This window comes from Bidens hawaiensis, unplaced genomic scaffold (assembly GCF_021521415.1).
Source record: "Bidens hawaiensis isolate Kalapana, Puna unplaced genomic scaffold, B.hawaiensis_p1.1 tig00001179_1, whole genome shotgun sequence".
Taxonomy (NCBI): Eukaryota; Viridiplantae; Streptophyta; class Magnoliopsida; order Asterales; family Asteraceae; genus Bidens; species Bidens hawaiensis.
In genome coordinates this window covers 1,454,915-1,473,193 of record NW_027491068.1, presented here as the reverse complement: position 1 = coordinate 1,473,193, position 18,279 = coordinate 1,454,915, and the positions used below count along the sequence as shown (strand labels likewise).

General features: G+C 34.3%; 2 protein-coding genes across 2 annotated transcripts; one reads left to right on the top strand and one right to left on the bottom strand.

Annotated features, from left to right (window-relative positions):
- The first annotated feature begins 2,749 nt into the window (after positions 1-2,749).
- LOC143562476 (large ribosomal subunit protein uL13w-like) lies at positions 2,750-5,644 on the top strand. Its single transcript, XM_077050265.1, has 4 exons — positions 2,750-3,085; positions 5,038-5,154; positions 5,245-5,332; positions 5,425-5,644. The coding sequence occupies exons 1-4, from the start codon at positions 2,814-2,816 to the stop codon at positions 5,566-5,568; spliced, it is 621 nt and encodes a 206-aa protein (XP_076906380.1). The 5' UTR covers positions 2,750-2,813; the 3' UTR covers positions 5,569-5,644.
- A 4,356-nt stretch (positions 5,645-10,000) lies between these two features.
- Positions 10,001-14,526, bottom strand: LOC143562465 (germacrene A synthase 1). Its single transcript, XM_077050256.1, has 7 exons — positions 14,303-14,526; positions 12,411-12,681; positions 11,790-12,165; positions 11,344-11,562; positions 11,098-11,236; positions 10,529-10,777; positions 10,001-10,416 (listed from the first exon to the last, which is right to left on the bottom strand). Exons 1-7 carry the CDS (start codon positions 14,432-14,434, stop codon positions 10,123-10,125), a joined length of 1,680 nt encoding a protein of 559 aa, XP_076906371.1. The 5' UTR covers positions 14,435-14,526; the 3' UTR covers positions 10,001-10,122.
- Between the last annotated feature and the right edge of the window lie 3,753 nt (positions 14,527-18,279).

Sequence of the window (18,279 nt, the reverse complement as noted above, 5' to 3'; positions counted from 1 at the left end):
CTTTTAATTTGATCTGTAAGCGCTTATATAATAATAATAATAATAATAATAATAATATTATTATTAAATACACATGATCTGTAAACAGCTAATTAATACATAAATCTCAAATTGAACATATTAAACCAAAACCTTCAATCAATCTAATATCAAAATTCAATCAAAAGAGTTAATAATAATAATAATATTATTACCTGGTGAAGATGAGAGAAAGAAATTTAGGGGTTTTGAGGTCCACCGCTGCGTCGTATATGTATATATATAGTAGATATAGTGGAGAGGGGCAATAGTAGTGGTGGTGGTGGCTGTGGAGAGGGGCTATTTCGTTGCCGGCACTGGTGGTGGTGGTTGAGGCCATGGAGTGGGCCGATAGGTAGTGATGGAGTTGGGAGAATTTTGGGATCTCGGGTTCGATTGGAATAAAAGATGGTAGGTTTGAATAACAATAAAGTGGGTGGATAATGATCCATATTTTAAAAAATGGGTTAAAAAATATGGAAATGGATAAGAGTGTGACAAGTGGCATGTAGTAGTAGTTATTTATTAGAGTAGTAAGATTAGATTATATATCTTTATGTTCCTACAATGGAGAAGGAAACCGATTATGGTATTCATGATAGCCTTTGCTTTAAACACATATGATCAACTACCTGCTAAGAAAAGACAACGAACCAGACGGGTAACCGATCAAACAACTTTCGTCTAAAAAATTGACTGCTAGGATTGAAAATAATTTTATTCAAAAGAAAAATATTTTTCTAATAGTAAAATCGGTTTAACTGGCCCGGTTTTTCGGTATGACTGGTTCGGACCGGCTGGTTCTTAAAAAACCGAGTGAACTGTATAGAACCGGAATGGTTAATAGACCGAATCTGAGTCGGACCGGTTCGACTGTCCTCGTCTCAACAACATTGTTTTCGATAACTGTTAAGTTAAGTACTTAAGTTTCAAACGTGGACATTTAGCCCCCTCAACTTTATTTCAAACGAACTATAACCCAAAAGTTCTTAACCAATTCCCAACATTTCAAACTCATTCACTTTATTGACATGGATATCCATACAAAAAAAATGAAATAAGTTAATACTTAGGTGGTGTTTGAGATTGTTTATTTGTCTCCTTATTATTTATTAACTTTACAAAAAGTTCGTGAGTTATAACTTGTTTGGCAAACTAAAAGGACATATGGATTTTAACTTATCAACAAGGCAATATAAAGAGGTTTTGATAAGTTAGGGAATTGTAACTTATTAACTTATTGTGTTTGGTTTAGTTCAAACACTCTTAACCCATTACACTCCTTTTAAAAAAGTCATTTTTCATCATGTTGTCTTTTCCTACCATATAAGTTAATCTAAATACATTTTTAAAATCTCTTTTTAAAAAGGTCATAAGTTAATATTTATTTTGAACAAAAAGTCCTTTTTAACTTAAATAAGTAATCCCAAACAAACCCTTAATAAAACCTTTAAAGGAATAAAAACCCTTCACTAAAATTTAAATATTTTCCGTTTATACTTGAAAAATAGAATATCACGCTTTCTAGTGTAGAGTAAATAAAACAAAGTTACCTTCACTTATTAACCTTTTTCCCAAAGAGCTAACAAAAACACAATTATAGAATCGATATTCTTTTTCCTAACTGGGAGTTTGGGACCATCATTAACAATAAAAATGAAAGTTAAAAGTGTCATCACCAAAAACAATATATGGATTTAGTTATTTGGTAGAATGCGTTTGGCCATTTGCTCTCTAACAACAAAATGAAACAAAAACTTTAAAGTGTAACTGAACAAAATTACCCTTATGAATTATTTTCAACCAGTAACCATATTGATAACACAACCAATCATTGTATACGAATCTCAACTACACTATGAGAATGATAATTTAGTATATCATTTGGAATTAGAGATGACCAAAGAACCTGGTTTAGAACTTGACTCGGTACCAACTCAAAACCGGTTTAAGCCAAACTGGCTTCCAAACTAACCTAGCTTGGCGGTTTGTAATTAGTTTGAACTTTGAATAACCAAATCTATTTAAGAATACCCGATACAACATGTATTGAAATGACTTCTTATTCCGATTATTCGCGTGTTTGATCTCTTCCATCACAGCTAGAAAAATGTTGTTTTTCCCCAAATTAGTTTTTTTTTGCCCCAAATCGGTTAATAATCTAAACGAATTGGTTCAAACAATTTCCCACCTTAACCGGGTTATAACCAGAACCGGTTTATAATATAGGTGCACAAAACGGGACTCGATTTCGGGTATGACCGGGCATTGAAAAATCAGGTATTCGCAATACTCGGGTCGGGTTCGGGTCCATGTATTGTCTCTAAAATCCATACCCTATGCATCAGGCTCGGGTCGAGTATAGAACCGAGTATTTGAATATCCTATTTTCGAGTATTGAAAACTCTATTTTCGGGCTTTTTCCGGGTATAGATGGAGTTATTGGAGGGGCTGCACTTTTTTAGGGGTATTTTTCAGGTTTATTGTATAGATCTAGTATTTGAAAATCTTGGTTTAGGGTATGGAGGTACGGAACAAGTTCCAGTTTTTAGGTATTACTGAGTACAAATCCGACCTAGTTCCGGGTACGGGTTTTGGTACTGAAATAAATATGTTATCCGTATCTTATCTTATGGGTATGGTCGAGAGTACTGGTTCAGGCCCATGAATTTATTTTCAGGCTTAAACGTAGGCCCACTAGAAACCCTAATCCTATATACACCACCATCTTCATCCTAATTAAACTTTGAGCTTGGAGGCGCAGGTGAGTGAAACCCTAAACATAGAAGACAACAATGGTGTCAGGATCGGGTGTTTGCAAGAAAGAAGTGGTGGTGGACGCACGCCACCACATGCTCGGACGATTAGCTTCAATCGTTGCCAAAGAACTACTCAACGGACAGAGTGTTACTGCCGTCCGCTGTGAAGAGATCTGCCTTTCCGGCGGACTCGTCCGTCAGAAGATGAAGTACCTTCGGTTTCTTCGCAAGCGCATGAACACTAAGCCGTCTCACGGTCCCATTCATTTCCGTGCTCCGTCTAAGATCCTCTGGCGGACAATCCGAGGGTAAATTGTTACGCATTATATGTTTTATGGCTTATATTTTGGTATAATTGTGATTAACTGTTATTATATATTGTTGAAATTAAGTTAAGGTTTAGTGATGTAACGGTAGTTATGGTTTATTCTAAAGTGTGTTTATTGCGTAACATTGATTAGTAATGTTGTAAATTTGAATTAGTCAACTGATTTGATTTTATGTTATCGGACTTTATAACCGGTACGCGGTTAAAGTTGGTTAAAGGCAGACAGGAAATTGGCAAATTTTGGTCGATATTTGTTAAAATTTCTAAACTGTTTGAAAAATTATGCTTATTTTGATAAATTATATATAAATTTATGTGTTCATATATATATATATATATATAGGGGAAGGTTCTTGTACATTTTAATATTAACATGAGAACGTAGGAACCAATACCAATTTAAAAAAAATGATAACGCAGTAAAAAATACCAACTACAATAGCAATCTACATAGATAATTATTTACAATAACAAAGAAAAAAACCTAAAATTACAACAAAAGAATCAAAAACAAAAACAAAATAATAACAGCAAATACTTATAACAACAAAAAAAAGGTCTAATAATATCAACAAATTATAAATCTGCAAATACTTTTAACGTCTGATAATCTAAAATTAGCAATTAGGAACTAAACTAACATCAAACACCTATAAAAATAAACCTTAACAGCAAATTGGTTCTCAGTGTTTTCATGTTAAGAATAAAATGTATTGGATCATGTTTCTATATATATAATGTGGTGTTGATAATTTTAAAAAGTTACACATAAAATTCGAATTTGACGGTCACTACTCCACCGCCTTACTTGCGCTTACCGAGTTCTACAACACTGTTGATAATATGTTTGTCTGTTAAAAAGTGATCCATTTAGCACAAGTTTGGGCATCTGACTTAATGTTTTAACAGTACATTTTCAGTTTATTTTTAATGTTACGCATTATATGTTTTATGGTTTATATGTTATATGTTGAAGTTAAATTATTAAGGTTTAATGACGAAACTGTAATTATGATTTAAAAGGTTTTTATTGCATACCATTGATTAGCAATGTTGTAAAATAGAATTAATCGACCGATTTGATTTTATGTAATTGGACTTTATAATTGGTAGGCGAGTATAATGTAGTGTATATAATTTCAAAAAGTTAAACATAAAACTATAATTTGATTGTTGGTACTCCCACTTCCGACTGGCGGTTAGTGAGTTCCGCAGCACTATTGATAAGATGTTTGTCTGTTAAAAACAGATGCATTTAGCATGGTTTTGTGCATATGAATGTTGACATTTTTTGCAACTTCTTTTTAATGTTATGTAGTGGCCTGAATTCAATAATGTAGTTTTGCTTTAAATAAACATTAGGAATGAATTAGTGGTTGTTTGCTATGATGTGTTTTTAAGGTGTAGTTATAGGCTCGTAGCAACGGTTCATTGTCATTTAAACATATTTGTTTGTTATAAAGTTATTAGTAGGCGTGTTAAATAATTATTTAACATTGGTGAATCTATATTAATATACTAGCTCTTGAACCTGGGATTTGTCAAATAATAAAAAATAAATTTGATCCTTTATTTCAATTGTGATTCTCAAAATACTTATAAATTAATTTTAAGTAGATTTAATGGAAAAAAACAAACGGGTGGTTAACAAAAAGTACTAAAATAGCATGGTTTTAATGGAAACGTCAAGAAATTTAAAAAAAAGTATTAAAGTTATGTAATTGATCAAACCTCAAGTATGAAAATGAAACTTAATTCAATAATGAATAAAATCCACACTATGTTATAGCCTACTTGACAAAATTGTTTTGACCCATGAATAGCTAGAATGAATGAAATGAGAGATTAGGAATTAGGAGAAATGTCGGCTTGACACCTAAGCTTCAACTTTTTCTTTTATTAGTATTGTAAGATTTATATTTTTATGTGTAGGATGATTCCACACAAGACTAAGCGTGGAGCGGCTGCACTTGCACGATTGAAGGTTTATGAAGGTGTTCCAACTCCTTACAACAGGAAGAAGAGGATGGTCATCCCTGATGCACTCAAGTTAGTACTTTATTTGATGATAAATCATGCTGTTTATAAAATACTAGTTGATAGAGATAATATGATTTGATTTTGTTTTTTTTAAAACAGGGTTTTGAGGCTTACAGCAGGTCACAAGTACTGCTTGTTGGGTCGATTATCATCTGAGGTTGGATGGAATCACTATGAAACCATCAAGGTAAATCATTTATTATTGTTTTTTGAAATTTCAATATCTATAAGTTTGTGTTAACTTATATTTGATTTATTGTTGAATTATTAATATTATAGGAACTTGAAAAGAAGAGGAAGGAGAAGGCTGCAGTGGTGTATGAGAGAAAGAAGCAGCTTAACAAACTGCGTGCAAAAGCAGAGAAGGCAGCGGAAAAGAAACTTGGCTCACAACTGGAGGTTCTTGCACCGGTTACCTACTAAATCTTTTGATTTTAGTTTTTTGCTAGGAATTTTGTGTTTGATGCTGTTGACTCTTGATATTTTTATATGCAAAATGAGAATTTTGTGTTTGATGCTGTTGACTCTTGATATTTTTATATGCAATGTGGTGGAATCTTATGGTCTTTGTTCAAATGCATGCGACTGTATGAGATTGTTGATGGAGAGTAGTATTTCTTTCACTTTTTGTGATCCTTGCACTTTTTTCTTTTTTTTTTTTTGCTGGAGTTGATGTTTTCTAGTTATACCTTCATTTGTTTTGTCTTTTTCTTTAATGATGTTTTGCTATAGTTTTGAACAGAGTTCTAGTGTTGAACTGTTAATGGATTTGTCATAATAACAGATTTAGTCTAATTGAAAAAAAATGTCGATCACGCAATTTTTTTGAGACAAATTATTTGTAGATATAGTCAGACGTTCATTTGAACAGTTTGCGATAGATGATTTGGCATCGAATGTGATGATACTTGTAACGGCTGTAAAGATTTTTAGCCTTGCGGTGGTCATAGTTAGTCTCAATCATCGTTCTTAAGTAAACTATGACCTTACAAAAAGCACCGCATGCATGGTATAAGCACCGCATGCATGGTATAAGGTAATATTATTACCCATTCTAATCTTATTTTAACATTGTGCACTGACTCTTTAATTGTCTACCATCATGGGAATCAAACATGTTTACTAGTTTATATAGATGATATCATTCTCACAACTCCTGACTTCGAGATATTGAAGAACATCATCACTATTCACGATAATTTGCCATGACATATGTCGGCAACTTACCGGTTCTTTACAGCTACTCGGAACAAAAGTACAAAACTAGTTTGATTTTTAATCTCAGGCTCAATATGCGCATGTCATCCATGACCTCTCTTGCAACCTTAGACAATGCTCATGGATACGTCCTCTAATCTTGCACCCCGTTGACTTACCAAAGTTTAGCCAGAGCACTTCAATCTCAAATTTACACGACTCGACATATCCTGTGCCGTTCAAAAAGTTTTCTTCTTCATGCATGCTTCACAAGAGCTGCATATAATTTTGAGGCATTTACATATATCCCCTTGCTACGTTAATTTATTACATATTTATCCAACCCCTAAACAACAATTACATATTTCCCCTTACTAAACCATATATATTACATATTTACACATTTCATTAAAAAACTTTTATTATATTACTATTTTACCCTTAAAACAATTTTTTTAATCATCTGGAAGCATCCTCTTGATTCTCTTGTAAATCTTATCTTACTGAACTAACTTTGTTCTTATGGAACATCAACATATATATTTGACTAAATAAGAACATTCACATCCAACCCTCTATCCCTAAATTCAAAATTACACTAAAACACACTACATTTTCTCTCACATTTTCAATTAAATAATACTTTTCTATACATTTATCATTACCATTTCTCTTTCCTTTACTCACAACCACTTTCAAAATATATTAACAAATTATAGAGGGTGAACAGTAGTTTTTCAAACATACAGAAAAATCACTATATTTTCTAAAATATAAAATTCTTCACTCACAACACTTCAAATCACTCTCTTATTATAAAAACACCCCCTCACATAATATGAGGAGTTGGATAAGAATGCTCTAAGAGCATTCACGAGCCATCCCCTATAATTATATGTGGGGATTTTGTAAATTATGGGGTGGGGTTGTGAGTGATTGTGAGTGTAAATTATAGGGTGGAGAGAGAAATGTAGTGATTTTTTGTAAATTTGGGGAACATTGTTTGCCCCTATTTATTTTTTAATATTTGTTGAATTGGTTGTGAGTAGGGGGAGAGAGAAAACTGTAATGATAAAGGTATAAAAAATTATTATTTAATTGAACAGGAGAGAGAAATGTAGTGTTTTTTAGTGTAATTATAGAGATTGGGATGGAGAATGGGATGAGAATTCCCTATATTAATGTGAGGAGAGTTTGTAAATTATAGGGTGAAGTTTTGAATGTTGTGAGTGTAAATTGTAGGGTGGAGAGAAAAAATGTAGTGAACAAAAATCCACGAAACTGTGATATTGAACCACCATTCCACCACCATTCTCCATTCACCATTCCGTCTAGTGAGTACCACCGTCGGCTATGACTGTCCACTTTCCACCGCCAACAAACCCAACCCCAACTCTACAACCATCGTCTATCACTCTCCACCGGACACACATCCGCCACCGCTCACCACCCATCATTCACTATCTTCATCATCTCCGCCGCAGAAGCAGAAACCCATCGGAAACTACCATACCTGAAACCGTAGCATAATCTTCTCCTGGCCGTTCTCAATCACCATCGTCTGATTCTACCGTCCCTAAACTTGATTTGTAGGTGGAGCAATGACGCCGGTTAGTACACAGGTGGAACGATGGATGAGTGGAAAACTTTTTGAAACAAAAAAGGGTTGTTTAATTTGATAGGAGTTAAAGAGGGTAATTGGGTAATTTCTTATGAGTTTGGGGAAACATGTAATTTAGTTTAGATGGTTGGATAAATATGTAATAAGGCATATTAATAAGGGGATATATGTAAAAATATATACTTTGGCATTGATCCAGTCAAAATCTCATTGCATATTTCGAAGTAGACTAGGCTGGGTGGCCCAACTCACGTCACCCCAACTCCAGGTACCACGTTTGTTTTGGGGATCTCCTTTATTTCGAGTGTACGCCACTACGCCTTGCTCCCGCTAGAAATTCAGGGGGATATTAGCAAAGAGATGTAGAGATATACTTAAATCATTATAATTATCTTGTATTCTAGCGACGCTCGCCATATTATATGGATTCTGGGGTTGTATCTAAATTAGAGTGGCAAACTAATCCAAACCCGACGGCCATATTTACAAAACACAAAGCATTTGAGATAGGTCACAAGACGAGTATCGGGGTATAGGATTAATTTTAAGAAAAATCGTGGGTTTGGGACAGGTACATGATTAGGTGATACCTAACTTGATTACCTGAAACATAAATACCCATTTACCTGAACCATACATACAAACAAATTCTTTATATTTATATTTACTCTTAATCTTCGATAATAGATTAATCTATTTATTCATTAGTTTATATTTTATTTTTTTTCTAATTTTCTTGAGTAATGAAGTTATATAAAAGTTAAAATAGTTAGAAATGTATTTGGAAATCCCAACGAGTAACTTCTAATACCTAACATGGATACCTCATACCTAACTGGTAATTGCCCGATGAGTATCAATACTCGACCATTACCATTAACCATCTCTAATCTAAAGGGTAACAAAATACAATACCATAAACACTTTTAATACCGCTAGCCTAGAAGACCTTTGTTAAATCTTAGCCAATTTATAGAGACACTTTCACTAGGCAATACTGAACTCTTGTGAACCTATTTTGAATCAACATTAATTAACGTTTTATGCTTCCCCTGACTCAAACTTCATATTCATATTGGAGTTTTAGCTAGCGATGGCTCCGTTAATGACTCTTTTATGTAGTTTGGTTGGTGTTAAATGTTAATAAAATAAAATATATTACAAACTCAAAAATAATAATAATAATAATAATAATTTTATTATCTTTAGGCCGGGTGATTAGATTAAGTTAATGGCTCTAGTGAGCAATACTTGTAACATCCCATGTCTTTTTTTAATTAATAAAAGAATATTTATGTTCACCGGTGGAAATCTTGTGAAGCAACTTCAAACACCATCAGATCTCGATAGAGAGGGTTCATTTTAGGGTTCGGTTAAGGCATGTTTTACGGGATAAAGATAGATTGCTTCATTTTTAGGAATTCACGAAGTTAGCCACCAGTTAGATCCCATTCCAAGGTTTCAACAAAGAACAAGAGGTAAGTTCTGCATACCCTTAGTTAACGCTTATGTAAGTTATCGGTTGATAGGTAGTTATCGCTAGTAAAGAGTAATCACACATATAGTTCCGGATAGAATAGTGATCATCACATAAAAGTAGTCGTGTAGAACAGTTACCGCAGCAGAAGTAGTCGCGTAGTTAATTTATAGTGGGAATGCTATAGAATGCAAGAACTTTTGAGGATGTGAACTATAACATGCGAGAACCATATTAGTAATTTAACACCTATTATACAATGTCACTTACTGGTTTAAGTCAACCCAACCACATATATGATATATCCATCACAATCGAAGTTTTATATAATTTACTATAAAACGATTACAATAAAGTGGCAGGCAAACGGGCAACAAGCTGCGCCGCAACCCCCTTTTGAACAGCAAAGCCAATCCTGCTAAAAACGAAACTTTGGGACCTAGAAGCTGAAGAGGTTCCGTGTACGACGCGCTGAACCCTACTAAAAAATTTCACAGCCTCTGGAGCCAGAAAACCAAATGTATCAAAGGCAAATGGTAGAAAGACATGTTGATTATATGATATATTCATTCACACAAAGACAGTGTCCATTATATGAGAAAATATATTAATAATTTTGCACTAATCAACAGTTAAAGATGGGAGATTGTAATAAAGACACACAACAACCATTTTTCTACTATTACATCGGCAAAGAACTGACAAACAAGAGAGTAATGTACTCTTTGAGGGTCTTTCCTGGAAAAGTGAACCCATCGTCATACCTGTAAACCACATCTATCATTCGTGCAAGATTAAGAATTGGGGCAAGCAAATCCACTGATACTTCTCTTGGCTTGAGACAACCCTCGTTTATGTCTTTCCATGCATTTTCAATCATTTTCTTGAGCTCCTCGATAGCTTCCTTTTCCGACACACCATAGGTCTTGATGTATGAATCAACACCGGTGGCTGATTGTCCTCTTTCACGCTCGAACTTAGAGATAATTAAAGAAAGTATTATATTGTTAGAATGAACTACACAATCTTCAAAGCAAAAGTTAGTTCAAAAATCTCTTTTATGGCTTATAGAGAATTTAATTAGTTACCTGGTAAGTCATAACATCATCTTGGAGTCTTGAAATTAACTCCGAAGCTTGTAGAATCTTTGGATGGCTTTCATACCAAGCCAAAGCATCTTTACTCACTATCTCACCCATTCCCACCAAAGCAGATTTCGAAATAACATTGTAGGCAGAAGTGATTAATCCGTTCTTCACATACTCCGGAAAAGATGCCACATATCCGCTGTTTGTCCACTCAGCCTCTTCAAGATAACCTCTAGCTATGTCTTGGATCTGGATTCCATATATTAATAACGAAAAATAAAAATCAGCATGAAGATAAAGTGTTCACTGAACATACACATACATATAGAGAAAGAACATACACATACATATAGAGAATAAGTTGCCGATTATATCTAAACAATAATAACTGTGGAAATTGCATAATTCAATTGTATGTATTGCTTTGAATGTGATACACATGATGACTATATATGTAACCGTCGTTGTTTATATCTCCCCCCCACTATTTCTGATTATATTTCATGCACAAGATATAAGTTAATTGTGTAAATCTTTCAACAACATATTATTGGTTGTGTAAATCATACCGCTTCTTTTGAAGCAATAACACTATTCACACGTCCTTCTTTAGCTAGTTGCTTCTCAAGTTCAGCATACTCATTCAGGAGAATTTTGTAGAATGGTCTTATGTACTCCGGGATTTGGCTTAGAGCACTAATGTCCCATCTAAAAGTAAATTAAATGTTAATATACAGCAAGATATCATTTTGCAATAGTAACTTTATATTGAAGTGCATGATGTTTTGAAGCACCACTATGTGTTAATTTGTTACCTATTTATTGCATCGGTTAGAAGGCGAAGCTCTTCAATGGTAGCATACGCGTCATATGTGTCATCTAGAACCACGAGAAACAGCGTAATTTTGGTGGCAATGATTCGTGCCAAAGAGTATCTAGGTTCAAAGTACAATCCTAATATCCATAAATAAATCTCCGGTACTCTATCCCTTATATAAGGAGTAGTTTCTTGAAACCTCATATCCTTCCACCACCTGAAAGCAAATTATAAGATATTTGATCAACATTCAGCTTTTATAATTTTCGTATCTTTCATACATTTTTATCTATATGCCGGGGATGGAAGGAAGTGTGAATTTTAACTTATACGCATATGTAAATTATAAGAGTATGCATTTTGCTTTTTTGTTTACTTTAAATCATTGGTGCAGTAAAATAATGCTTGTAATTTTAATTTATAGGACGATGATATGTGACTCACTTTGAGACAATCCTAAGTTCTTCCTTTTGTTGTAGCTGCAAATAGTTGAAGTGAAGTTTTGCAAGTTTTAATAGCGAGTCATGTGTGGAGCATTCTTCTTGATAATTGGAGAAATACAACCTTGCTTCTACCATTGGCATCCCATGATGAAATGGTCTTTTCAACGACTGTTTCACCTGTTGTGCGAGATCGCCTTCTAAAGTATTTACTAAACTCTTCAGTTTAGTTTCAGCGAATGCTGAAGCATCGTCTAGAATCTTCTCTCCTTTTAACCTCAGTTGCGCAGATTCATATAAGCCTAACATACCCCTCACATCACTGGTAATGAATTCCTTGAATGTATTTGTGTCGCTGTCCTTGAACTTGTTAAAAACATCTACATGGTCACAAATTTGACGGCACATCATAAAAGATTGCGTTAGCTAGCGAGAGGGATGTGATTTGTTAAGTTCTTTATAGATATATTCATTGCAATCTTATAAATGATTAATAATATATACTAGTTTAGTGGTTACTATGCAGATATTTAATGCATGTTAGTAGCTTAGAGAGTTTTTTATATTTAGATTCCAGTAATAATTTTGTGATTTTGCTAGAAGGGAAAAGAATGACCCTAATTACCACAAGGCAGTTTGTAACCAAGGTGACGGAAAGCTTGAAAGTTAATCGAAATTGTGTGTAGATCAACTTCAGCATAATCTTCCAAGTTGAACTCTTTGAAAAGTCTGTCAAGCTGGTCTTCAATCTCTTTCAAGAACATATATGTCAGACCGAGACGACGAACATTATAAATCAGAGTCAATGCCTTATTTGAATCCATTGTTGGATCCATGATCAGTCTTCTCACTTCTTCTTTTGGCTCTTCCATGGCTTTAGCACATTCTTCCATTACCTACAAAAGAAAACACGGTTATTACTTATTACCAATTGTAAAAAACAACAAATTAGGTTTCTTGTTAGCTAAGTTGAGTTAACATTATAAATAGGGACAGCCAAGTTAGGGATTGTTAAGAAGTTGATGCAACCAAGTTAGGGTTCATCAAAAGTCAAATCGAGTTAGGGATTGAGATATTGTAATAAGTATTTTGAGTTATATTTTCTGATTAATATAAACAAGAGTTATTCGCAAGTTCATGTTTGATTGTCGACCTGGGACTTGAATTGGTGATCAGTAAACGGTTTTTTGAATGAAGACGGGGTAATTCCAAAGCGTTTCGAAACCGAGTTGATGGAGAAAGATGTTTGGTATCTCGAAAAAGGAGCCTCAAATCACATGACGGGTAATAAGGCGTATTTTTATGAGCTGAATGAACGTGTCACGGGAAAGGAGAAGTTCGGAGATGAATCTTGTATTGATTTTCTGGGAAAAGAGTCGGTCTTAATTGAAGGGAAATCGAGGGAGCAACGTCTGTTGACCGATATCTACTATATCTCGAGCCTACAATGCACTATCATAAGTTTTGGTCAAGCAACGGAAGGTGGATGCGAGGTTCATATGAAACACGATTTGCTAACCATTAAAGATGATACAAGTAAGCTTTTGATGAAGGTGGCAAGGACCAAGAACCGATTGTACATGATTAGCCTTAAGATAACAATTCTAGGCAAACGAACTATCATTGGAATGAAGAATTTTACAGGTTCGGATCTTCAAAGAATTGGACCGAAAGAAGACAAGCCGAGTATGAGTCAGATTTCAATCAAAGATCCAAGCTCCAAAATTCAAAGTCCAAAGAATAGTGTTAAAGAAACTAAAGTGCTGTCAAGAAGGAGATTCAAGCCCAAGGGAAGACATGTAATGATCAAATGAAGCAAGTGTTTCTTCGAGCTAAGTGGAGCTCAAAGAACATTTCAAGAGATCAAGAAATGTCTCAGGAGAATCAAGAAAAGAATGACAAGCGTGAAGTTGAAGACTCACATATTTCAAGCCGGAACTAGGGGTGAGTCGGGTGAGTCAGATATAATAATTGAGAGGGTGATTGTTGGCTCAATTGTTGTTTGGCCCGAGTGTAAGGCCCAATCCAAGAATTAAAAATGAGTTATTAGGTTTCTTGTTAGCTAAGTTGAGTTAGCATTATAAATGGGACAACCAAGTTAGGATTGTTAAGAAGTTGATGCAACCAAGTTAGGGTTCATCAAGAGTCAAACCAAGTTAGGGTTTGAGATATTTTAATATGTATTTTAAGTTAGATTTTTTTGATTAATATAAACGAAAGTCATTCGTTAGTTCGTGTTTGATTATCGATCCGGAACTTGAAAATCCCTTTTGGACCGAATTTATAATCTATTATAGTTATTGTTTTATGTATCATCTATCTTTAAGTTTCATTCTTAGGTCTTTAGTTTTAATATTAAATATAAAAAAGTAATGAACGTTCCATCATTATCTTTTTCATCATAATCTGTCAGTCAGAAGATGTTAGATTTTTATCTACTCAGTAAATACAAAGTATTATTTATCAATATAGTTTTTTAAGTTTTCTCAAACTCTTTGGGTGAGAAATTAATCTTACCGAATCGTCAAGAGAGAACGACAGGAACACATCACCCCATTTAGAAGGAGGAAAGTTGGCCAAAGGGCGCACCGGCTCGGCATTGTTCTTGGTGTTCGCTTGGGCGATAGCACTGACTCCAACTGCTGCCATTTCTAGCTTGATGTAGTAATTAGCCTCGAAATGTAATTTGATTGAAGGTGTGTGGATGTCCAAAGTAGTTCAATTAAGGGTACTATTTGTAGTACATGCATGCACTCATGTTAGTCGTAAATGGTGGATTGCCACGTTTATTAAATATCTTTTTTTGTTGAAGGGTCAACATTGTATCGCAAATAATAGTGGAATTGTGGAAACAAAAACAAATCGACTAAATTATTCTGTTTCTTAGTATTGTCGTTGTTAAATATCTTTTTTCTTGATCATTGAATAAAGAGATTTCATAATGGCCATTATTTATCAACCATAAATAAATGCGTCCATGCAAATTGCAAATCAAAGACATTTTGCATGAACACAAGTTTGACGTAAATACCAATTTCAAGACTTCGATTTTTTCAAATGAGTAAACTTTCTTTGTACGTCATATTTAAATTAATGCTATGTCGAAAATCTTCGTACGTGTGGGGCAAGTTTGTACACTCATAATTTATCATTCATTAATTAAGTGTTCCGAGTTCTCCTCGACTTGTTACGAACCTCGTTCGTTAATCAAATGGTACAAGAAGATAGAAAGAAACCAGATAGAAACTAGAATCTTTTGGAAGAGACTTTGATGATTTAATCAAATCATAATATTTCATTCATAATCCTAACACATAAGAACTAGTGGCTTATATAGCCAAGATTCATAACCAACCCACTACTTAATTAACTACCCACTAGGCCACTACAAGGATATTAAATGGACAATTATCAATCTAAACAAATACAAAGAACATAGAAAAGTTGCATTGCATGGCATTGAGTTGAAGTTATGGAAACATGGGTGTGGTGCCAGATCGTGGCACACAACAGACTCTGCCAAAAAATATACAATTTTTGTCATAAAGAATAATTAATACCTCTAACCGATACGATAGTACGTACTTCCTTGGCTATGATCCGGTGCAACAACAAACGCGCAAATGAAACAAGCGGTAACGTTTTAAAGGACATATTATCTTTTAGTGGTATGTTCCCAACTCAAGTATCTAGCCAAAAGAGAGTTTTTATCCCCGCTGTGGAGACGGACTTTCAGCCTATCCCATATATTAACTCTTTGCTGTGAGTATTTCTTATCCATATATTGTTACTTGGGAAATTAGTAAACTTACACAAGTTTAATATGTCGACCATGAAAGCTAAATGCAAAAGTATTTGATATTTTACACCATCAAGAAACCACCTGCCTATTGAGATATAATCTTGAAACGGGTTATCGAAAGTTGAAGGGGCTAAGTGAAAGTATTTTATTATGTTTATTTTGGTACGTTTATTTAGTATGGTAAGACTATTAAATATTATTTAGTTTCTTAGAATAAGTTGTCTTGTTTTGCAAGTTGTTATGGTTAGGGTTTATGTAATTTAAGAGAGACAAGAATTATAATAATAAGAAAGAGTCGATCTTGGTTGAGATCAAAATTTTGTATTCGTGTTCTTGAGCCTGATTTCCAACAATTGGTATCAGAGCGATTTGACCAGAAAGTGGTTTAGAGAGAGATATCGACATGAAGTAAGAATGGTGCATGGTTACTGTTACGATAAGGGAGTAAGAAAAAGAAGGTAAAGCAAGTTAGTATGTCAAGAAAGAAACCTAGTGGTAAGTAGCAAGAAAACCTGATCAGTAAGTAGGTTTGCAGCAAGAAAACCTTATTAGCAAGTCGGTCAGGAGCAAGAAAAACATGTTAGCGAGTAGGCCGGAAACTGATTAGCAAGTTGGTCAGTAGAATGTTCAGCAAGAAAACTAAGAAAACTGGTTAGCAAGTTAGCCAAAGCAAGTTCGAATCCAGTAATTTGATCATCTGATCATAAGCAAGAGCAAGAAATCTAGTTCGGGTTATAGCAAAAGCAAGAACGAATTCGCAAGAGCAAGAAACTCGTTTTCAAGTTAAAACAAGCACGAAGTAAGAAACCGCAAGAGCAATAAAGCATGGCAGGAGACAAAGAAGTTGGACCGGTTCAAGGACAAGGGAATGTGTCCATAAAATGCCTTAAGTTGACAGAAACAAACTACATCATGTGGGCAATTTTGATGGAGCAAATCTTGAAGGCATATGGCCTTTGGGGGATGGTTAGTAAAGCAGAAGAAGAAGATGAGAAGAAGGTTGCTACAATAAAATCAATGATTTTTCAGACACTATCGGAAGATATCTTGATGCAGGTTGAACAATACCCGAGTGCAAAAGAGGTGTGGGAATCAATCATGGTTCGGTATGTAGGAGAAGATTGGGTTCAGGAAGCACGTTTATCAACATTAAGGAACGAGTTATAGACGTTGAAGATGAAGGATAACGAGACCGTGAATGAGTTTACAAGCAAGTTAACTGGCATGAGAGCAAAGTTTAGAACTCTCGGTTCTAATCTCAAAGATAAGGTGATTGTAAGAAAGCTAATTAATTTTGTTCCTAAGAAATTCCTATCAATCATTGCCCCAATGGAACAATATTCAGATATTGATAGTATGCCTTTTGAAGAAGCTGTGGGGAGGATAAAGACCTTTGAAAAAAAGTCTTAAAGCCCTTTATAAACTAGAAGAGAATGATCAAAGTAAGCTATTACTAGGAAGTTCAAGCAATCCAAGGGTTGATGATCCTGAAAGTTGGCATTATGGAAAGAGAAGAAGTGGTGATCAAAACCGTGGTAGGGGAAGAGGTTTTGGTAGAGGAGAAAGAGGACGTGGAAAAGGCATGGGACAAGGAGACAAAGACAAAAGTGGGTTTAGGTGCTATGAATGTGATGAACTCGGTCACTTTGCATACGAGTGCACTAAGTGGGAGGAAAAGAAAGATGACAAGAACAAAGAAGCAAACCTTGTTCAAGATGATCACAATCCGGCTTTGTGGTGAAGAATGAATTAGTCAGTTTCAAGATTAAGGGGAAATATTGAGATATAATCTTGAAACGGGTTATCGAAAGTTGAAGGGGCTAAGTGAAAGCATTTTATTATGTTTATTTTGGTATGTTTATTTAGTATGATAAGACTATTAATTATTATTTAGTTTCCTAGAATAAGTTGTCTTGTTTTGCAAGTTGTTAGTTTATTATAAATAGATGGTTAGGGTTTATGTAATTTAAGAGAGACAATAATTATAATAATAAAAAAGAGTCGATCTTGGTTGAGATCAAAATTTTGTATTCGTGTTCTTGAGCTTGATTTCCAACACTGCCAACCGATTGCGTTAAATTGCAAGTCACGAACAGGTGCTCGGTCATCTTCTCCCATTCTCCACACGCTTGGCAAAGTAACGAATACACTCCAATATATCTTTTAGCCAATGATGTCATCACAGGAACCCTTTCTAACTCGATTTGCATTGCTAATATACTGACTCCTTAATTAATTACAGTGCCCCAATCCAAAAAATATAGGAAACTTAAGAGACAACACTTCGTCACCAATCCAAAAATCGAGCCAGAACAAGCATCTATCCCCACTTTTTACCACTTGTTTAAAGAGGCCATCCAATTTTATTCCCATCAGAGTCAGTTCACTCGCGTTTTTTATTTTATTTACTTATTTTACATTGTGATTGTTTAGTTATAAGAGCATTCTCATCCAACCCACCATATTATATAAGGGGGTTATTTTATTATAAAGAGAATGATTTAGGGTGTTGTGAATGAAAAGTTTTTATATTTTAGAAAACGTAGTGATTTTTCTGTATATTTGAAAAACTATTGTTCACCCTATATAATTTTTTAATATATTTTGAAAGTGGTTGTGAGTGAATGAAAGAGAAATGATAATGATAAATGTATAAAAAGTATTATTTAATTGAAAATGAGAGAGAAAATGT

What these genes read in the sequence shown, in the direction of transcription:
- LOC143562476 (XM_077050265.1), top strand. Translation starts at nt 2,814, where the DNA reads ATGGTGTCAGGATCGGGTGTTTGCAAGAAAGAAGTGGTGGTGGACGCA. An exon ending in CTCTGGCGGACAATCCGAGG is followed by an intron (nt 3,086 to 5,037) that starts GTAAATTGTTAC and finishes TTTTATGTGTAG; the next exon opens with GATGATTCCACACAAGACTA. An exon ending in ATCACTATGAAACCATCAAG is followed by an intron (nt 5,333 to 5,424) that starts GTAAATCATTTA and finishes TTAATATTATAG; the next exon opens with GAACTTGAAAAGAAGAGGAA.
- LOC143562465 (XM_077050256.1), bottom strand. Translation starts at nt 14,434, where the DNA reads ATGGCAGCAGTTGGAGTCAGTGCTATCGCCCAAGCGAACACCAAGAAC. An exon ending in TGGTTACAAACTGCCTTGTG is followed by an intron (nt 12,166 to 12,410) that starts GTAATTAGGGTC and finishes GTGACCATGTAG; the next exon opens with ATGTTTTTAACAAGTTCAAG. An exon ending in ATGATGTTATGACTTACCAG is followed by an intron (nt 10,417 to 10,528) that starts GTAACTAATTAA and finishes ATTATCTCTAAG; the next exon opens with TTCGAGCGTGAAAGAGGACA.